The 7,292-nt window shown below is 40.0% G+C and overlaps 1 protein-coding gene across 11 annotated transcripts in view; it reads right to left on the bottom strand.

Moving 5' to 3' along the window:
- Positions 1–4,255: 4,255 nt before the first annotated feature.
- The window catches only part of BLTP1 (bridge-like lipid transfer protein family member 1), a 754,177-nt gene continuing 751,140 nt past the window's right edge, over positions 4,256–7,292 (bottom strand). For all 11 annotated transcript variants that reach the window (XM_082243836.1, XM_082243839.1, XM_082243842.1 and 8 more), the window contains one exon: positions 4,256–4,907. In XM_082243836.1, coding sequence (XP_082099962.1) covers positions 4,691–4,907 — 217 coding nt within the window. In that variant the 3' untranslated portion in view covers positions 4,256–4,690. The remainder of the gene's footprint in view (positions 4,908–7,292) is intronic.

Below are 7,292 nucleotides of genomic sequence, written 5' to 3'. Positions count from 1 at the left end.
CGTGCAGGGGTCCGTGAGCGAGCAGGAGCGCGCCTCCGGCGGTGTATGCTTGCTCCCTAGAGCCTCACAGGCGAGCGACGTAGTACTACGTCGCTTTGCCTGTGAGGGGCTGACCGCCGGAGTAAATAGTCGTGCGGCGGTCGGCAAGTGGTTAAATAGGTCTGTCTGCTGTACCAGGCTCCTTCCACCAGGGTGTTGGCGAATGGCTGGGTTTCTGATCCTTGTATATGTATAGGTGATACCTGCGCTGTTAGAGGTGATGGATCCCTTTCTGAATGCTGCGCCACTAAACTGGTACCAGACACCAGTCAGTAAAATATTATATATAGGGGTGTGTGGCGCGCTTTTAGAAGTGGAGATGGTGATTAAAATAAATGTGCTTAGGATAAATAAATAAATAAATAATATGTTCTGTGGTGAGGTAGGTGTGTTGGTTAGTTCTACAATGCCTATTAAAACATTCAACTCAATTAAGAACTTTCCAAAATTAAAATAATTTTCCACAATAGTGCCAAGTGTTATCAATTGTAAAGTGCTGAGTGCTTATAATCTTCAATCACTGAATAACTTAATCAATTATTGTGTGTAAAACTTCAATCAATGAGTGAATTCCAATACATAAATCAATAAATAAATACCATCAGTGCATAAAAAATTATTTTCAAACTTCAGTATATATCCATATGTAAAATGAATAAATTAAATCTTAAATTAATAAAGTGCAGTCTTCAGTGAATGTCCATATATACTTTTCACCGCAAAAAAATGTGTGCTAGACAGGACATCCGGCCAGAAAGTACCCAACCGAGGGCTAATATATATTCAGGCGATTGTTTCAAGCTATTGAGGTGAGAAGTTAGGACACCCATAGATGACACCTGGTGGAGGAACGAGTCACTGCACCCTGATTATTTGCATGGATGCACCCTTGTTTTTATAAGGAAATTGCACAGCTGAATATACTAGCACACATTTTTTTGCGTTGAACGCTTTGCTCGGTGGTCTGCTGGGGGTGGGGACGCCTGGCGAGCGGCGCTCTATGTTTCACCATTGCTGGAGGGTCTGGGAGGTGGTCTCTACCCGGCTGGATCTCCCTAGACATCACGGGTTTACTCCCCTGTGGCATAACCCCTCCTTACCTGAGTTTATGTCTATCCCTTATTTGCATGTCTGGAGCTCACGGGGGGTTATCTGCTCAACCATATCTTAGTGAATACTTCTCTTAACCACTTGCCGACAGTGCACTGTACATTTACGTCGGCAAAGTGGCTCTCCCAGGCAGAATCACGAATCACAATTAATAAACGTCATCTGCCTGGGAGGAGTTAGGGGGCGAGCACGCGCCAGTGCGGGTGTCAGGCAGCCCCGATTGCCGCCCGACACCGGTCGATCTCCCCCTGCTGACAGAAAAGGACGGACGGCTGATGTAAACACAGCCGTCCGTCCTTCTCCCTCAGATGATCACAGAGGCTATGTGATCCTTCTATATAGAATCACATGTCTCTGTGTTTATCTCACAAGCCCAACCCCCCCACAGTTAGAATCACTCCCCTAGGCTTACATTTAACCCCTTGATCACCTATACTGTTAACCCCTTCCCTGCCAGTGTCATTATTACAGTAACAGTGCATATTTTTAGCACTGATTACTGTATGTCACTGCCCCTCCAAAAGTGTCAAAAATGTCAGTTAGGGGTCCCATCTGTCCGCCGCAATGTCGTAGTCTCGCAAAAAATCGCAGATCGCCGACATTACTAGTAAAAAAAAACAATAAATTACATAAATCTTTCCCGTAGTTAGTAGTATGATAATATCATTCCCGTATTGGATGCTCTATCATCTTTTCACCCCTATTCACAAACTTTCTGCACAATGCATTTTATTTTTATGTGCACTTTTTTCTGAGTCTTATACGTTCCTCTCAGTGTTCACATTTGCTGGGACCCTATTTTTGTCTTTCTTTCACTCTCACATACCTGATACTTTTGGTATATTGGCACCATTTATGACACTCCATAATTTTTAATGAAGTGTCTCTTCTCTAGATTCCATGATATATTCTCATCGCTACCTTGGGTTGGTTCTTGATATATTTTTTGTTTCGTTCCACCCCCCCCCCCCCCAACACTTTCCCCCTCTCCATTTTTCCTCTCGTCTTTTCTTCAACGTTTATGCTCAAAATGTAGTTTGCTAATTCTACTCATATATACTTTCTTAAAGGGACCTCCCTGATTGATATATATACAGTTCCATATTTTCCACAAAGACATATCCCGTTCTTCTAAGTATAATTGAAATACCCTGATCAGGAACCATATACAGACCACAGGTACAAGTTTATGCACTCACTTTGGAACCTTTTTCTGGCTGACATAATTTACATGCCAGATTATTTTAATTTACATGGAAAACATTCTCCACCTTCTCTTTCTTAGATATCTATGCTGAGCCACTTGGGATCCTTGTGGGAAAAATCGTGAGGAGTCAGTGACCGATGGTTTTTTGTTTTTTTATTTCTTACTCTCAGACAACATATACTGCTGCAACTATATGACCACACTTTGTTGGCCTTACGATTTTTTTCCTTTCCCCTGCCCTAAGCGCTATTTTTCTTTTATTGCTGCATGTTCTCCAACTGCAGCATAGTTTTATATGCGGCAAAATACATCTGGAATGATTGGAGCGGTGCGTATTATCTACTATGTTTACATATATCTCACATAATATGCTATTTTTTGATTGTACAGTAGATGCAATGTATGTTGTTATACCTTGTAATATACTATATACTATGTGATGATGTATTGATATATACGATACAGTCATTATTTACAGACTATGTCTTTTTACCTACATTCAGAGATGAATCCCAATTGACCTTTGAGAAAGGCCACGTCCGAAACGCGTCAGTTCTCCATTTGGGTATTTCCACGCTCTTTCTCCTTAATTCTTGGATGTACCCCTGCCGCTTGTATTTCCACTTTTTTTTTTTTTTCATGCGTTTAAATAAACTTTTGTATACTTTTACTCTTGTGTACATTGTTGATGGGTAATTGCCGATAAAGTTCCGCCCCTAGGGGAACCCCTTTTGCTCTTTGATATACATCAATAAGGGTTGCCTTACGAAATTTAACAAAATATGGGATAGATGGCAACAGGAGCCCTCTGTGAGGTCGTAGCTTGTAATGGTATTGCTGAGGCCTCCCTGTTTGGCTTACTCGCCACTTTTGTGCCCGTTCCCCTTGGCCCTCCCAATTGACAGGGTGTGTGTGCCCATCTCCCCACGTCTGTTCCCCCCTCTTGTGGATATTTTTAGATGCCTTTGTTGTGCCTTCTATGATGACCTCACCTCCTTTCTTTACATGTATGCTTGTTTTTTTATTACCACTGTGTGTACTTTTGCTGTATGTTGCAATCTTTTTTTTATTCTTCAATAAAGTTGCTCTTTGCAATTAAAAAAAAGTGGAGCACAGGGCCTGCCAATGAGAGGGTTAAAACAAGCTTCTACCCACTTCTTGTGCTGCTTGTAATGTGAAATTGTTATTTCTCAACACCGACAACAAAGACTCTCAATTCCGGTTGGTTTCAAACAGCTCAGAAACACATGTTGTGTGTTTACATTAGAAGGCATTAGAGTCAGATGTTTTTTTTTTTCTTTTTTTTTATAGAAAAGTGCTAAGATTTTTCTACCTCTATCCTGTATTTTGAAAATGAATTACTCTACAATGCCTATAATAACGTAAGTGACACAATGATTACCGCTAAAGCCGTCGGCAAAAATCACATGCCAAAAATCTGCTTCATTACTACCAGCCTGCCCTTAGATGGATCAAATCTTGGACATTTGCTGTTGAACCGGCCAAAATTTGATCCATCTATGGCTGGCTGGATCATTTTTAACTGTACCAATTTATAATTTGTACTACAGAGCTTTTCTCTTTATATGTCCTTTTTTAATAAAATTAGAGATGGAAATATATAAAAAGTACAGTTAACATCCAAACAATCTCTGCAGATAACTACTAGTAGATTGTATGAAATAATTTCATACAAATAAACAAGCCACATAAACAAAAAGAACATTAACCATTTTCACATTTTCAACAATTTATTATTATGGCCAATGGGGGAAAAAAAAAATCAAGAAAATTCACAGTTAACATTCTGCAGTTATTACAGAAAATAATATTGCACTTAAAAGTAATGACACATACCCCATCCATTTACAGTGTTAAACCCCTTTTTTCAGTCCAAAATATACAGACGCATGCAGTGCATACTCCTATGCAAAATGGCAGCATGCACCACAGTAAACAATTACATTCACAACGGAATTTTATAACCCCTCTCATCCCTGAGTCTTATTTGTATTGAGATGAACATAGTGCCGGAGGAGAACTACATTAATGGGTCTGCTTCAGGCTCAAATGATGTCTTGTGGAAAACAGATTAATGCACAGAAATGCAAATATTGCAGTGGCATGTCATATCACAGCAAAAGGCCATGGGAGTGATCACAGGAAGAAATGTAGCTAAAATTGCTCCCAGGGATGAGAGTTAAAATCAGTGAAATAATAAAAAAAAAAAGTTTGTCACATCCAAATGCATCTGTTCAAAATATCCTTCTGTACAGTATAAAAAGGTGTAACTTATTTTGATCTCTGACAATTTGTTCGCATTTCTCTGCATGTTCAGTGCTCCTCCTTCTCTTTTCCTTTCTTTTCCTTTTCATCTTGTAAAGCTGACCCCAGTTTTTTAATCAAGACCGAAAGAACCTTGTCCAGTGGATCCATGACTCCACGCTGAAGCCATTTTGGAATTGTAGTTCTGGCGTGGTGAAAACCTAATTTCTGAAGTATGTAATCCACTCCAACAGGGTCAATTTTCCTTCCTGTCCAAGATATTAGCCTAAGGAGAAAAGGGGAACGAAAAAGCACGTTACTACATGTCTGGAAATATGCAAAAAAAAAAAAAAATACCTGACAGTAACCCCCAAGCCTCTTCCTTTTCTAAGTACTAGTGATCTGTGTCAGGCTTCTCAGCTCTGCTACTCTCACCACCCCCAGTATTCACAAATGTACCGGAAAGTTTCAGAACACTGAAATTTCTTTACCTTTTCATGCATTGAAATGAGACATATTTCTAGGGTTCCTATGAGTGAAGGCAACAGTAAAATGTAAAGTTATTATAACAGCAGAAACATAATGGACAGTAGCTAAGAATTGAAGATGTTCAACTTTCTTATATAACATTGGGTTAAAGTGCACTTATGGGATTTTTATCATGGTAATCTGGGTGCATTATTAAAAAACCAACACTTCTCAAAGCCTGCACACACTGCTATTTCTAGTGCATCCAGTTATAACAAAAACCAGAGTGCTGTATTACAGAAACAACAACAATGTTCCTTCCTGCTCTCTCTGTCTCCCTCCTGCTCATAAAGTAAGATTGGAAGACTTACCAGCCAACAGGTTAAAAAGCAAAGTGGAAGGGGGCAGCCCCAGCACAGTCACAAGAGTCATGTTTTTGCACAAATAAAACCCCAGGTTTTCAAGGTAACTGAATTGTATAAAAAATAAAAGTGCATGCAAGTACCAGGAGCACAGGAACTCCACTGTCAGATTTGTAAAAATACAAACACAGCTACCAACTATCTCAAAATGTTTTTAAAAAAAATAATGCCTCTGAATCCTCTACTTCTAAAAAATCACATAATTACGAAAGATTAACAGAAATGAAATATATGTTCGAAACATGCGTCAGCAATCATTATCATCAAAAAAAAATATTGCTTTAGTATTGGGTTATTAGGAAAGAATGTAACTTTCTGTTTTCGCTGGAGGATTTTGCTCCCATGTGAACCTGCATGTTGTTTCATGTGAACCCGTGTGCTTAACAAATATTGGGGCCTGCATCTCAGAGATTAGCCCTAACCAGCTACTTACATCACATGTGAGTTTCAACCCTTTATTTGTAGCATTCAGAGAAACTGAAAATGCTAGAGGATTCTTTGGCTAAGAGTGAATGTGTCAACAAATCGCATGTACCACATTTGGGATCTAGCCCCTTTGGAGTTTTGCACTGTAACTCTAATAGGTCCTCAGTAAAAACATTATTCATTCATAATTGTCTACATCCACAGCAGTAACATTATTTTCTCTGACCCCCCACCCCCTTTCCTGACCTCACATTCAGATCCTGGTCTGCCTCTTGTAAGCCCGTTCCACAATCAGCTCCAGCTCTGTCCCCCATTAAGTCACAATCATCAGCCCACTAACTCTCAGCCAAAATTACCCCTGCCTCATTCCTCTTCCCCCTTTAGTTCATGATCAGATGCTGCTTAGCATCTCAGTGGCACACAATCTTGTTCCACTCCCCTCTCAGCGACAATCAACTCCCACTCTGCCTCGTTTCTGCCCTGTTCATGACCACCTCTTGCTCTGCCATTCTTTCCCCATGGCAAAAATCATTACACCAACTCCACTTATTCCATTCATGGTCCAGGATTAGCTCCCACCTAGCGTATTGCATGCCTTGTCCACAATCAGCCACAACTCTGCCAACCCAATGGCCTACAATTCGTTCAAATTTGCCTCTTTTTTTTTTCCAGTAATGCATGATCAGCTGCCTCAGCCTGGGCCTAGGATCCAAGGAGGCTCCACAGAGAGTGAGTTTGAATCTAACACAGGTACTAGCAGGTACAATTAAACAATTTAGTGTTTTAAAAATCTGGTTTCTGTGTATAGCTTATAAACCCATACAGTGATGTTAAGATTTAGGATTTGTGGTTTACCTGTTTTTGAAGAATACATCACAGGACAAAAGTTCATAGCTGCCACCTCCAGGTGACTGAACACTGGTTAGGCATAAAGATAAAGAATTGCAGCGCCTCTATAAACTAACAGGAAAATGTTCTTCTATAAATATTGATAATCATACAATGCAATCCTTTATCTTTATGACTCTATTGAAGGTTGTGTGTTTTATCCTTTGATTACGAGCATCTTCACTTATACCTGCGCTGGTCTGTTCACATATTTATTAGTGGCTAGGCATAACCCTCCCAGCTCAGCTGAGCCACATTTTTGCAGCAAGCAATGCGGAACAGGCAAAAAGGCATAAACATCCAACCGGTAACACTTAGTAAACATGTGAACAGAAGACCCGGTAGCAGCCTTACAAACTTGAACAGAAGCCTAATTGCAAAGGAAGCAGTGACATTCCTGGTGAAATTACAAATCTTCCCCTTGATAACATAGGCCTGAGAGATTAGCTAACAAATCCATCTAGAAA

This window comes from Pelophylax lessonae (genome assembly GCF_965119305.1).
Source record: "Pelophylax lessonae genome assembly, chromosome: 1".
Taxonomy (NCBI): domain Eukaryota; kingdom Metazoa; phylum Chordata; class Amphibia; order Anura; family Ranidae; genus Pelophylax; species Pelophylax lessonae.
The sequence above is the reverse complement of the archived record's forward strand: the minus strand, read 5'-3'. Positions and strand labels throughout refer to the sequence as shown.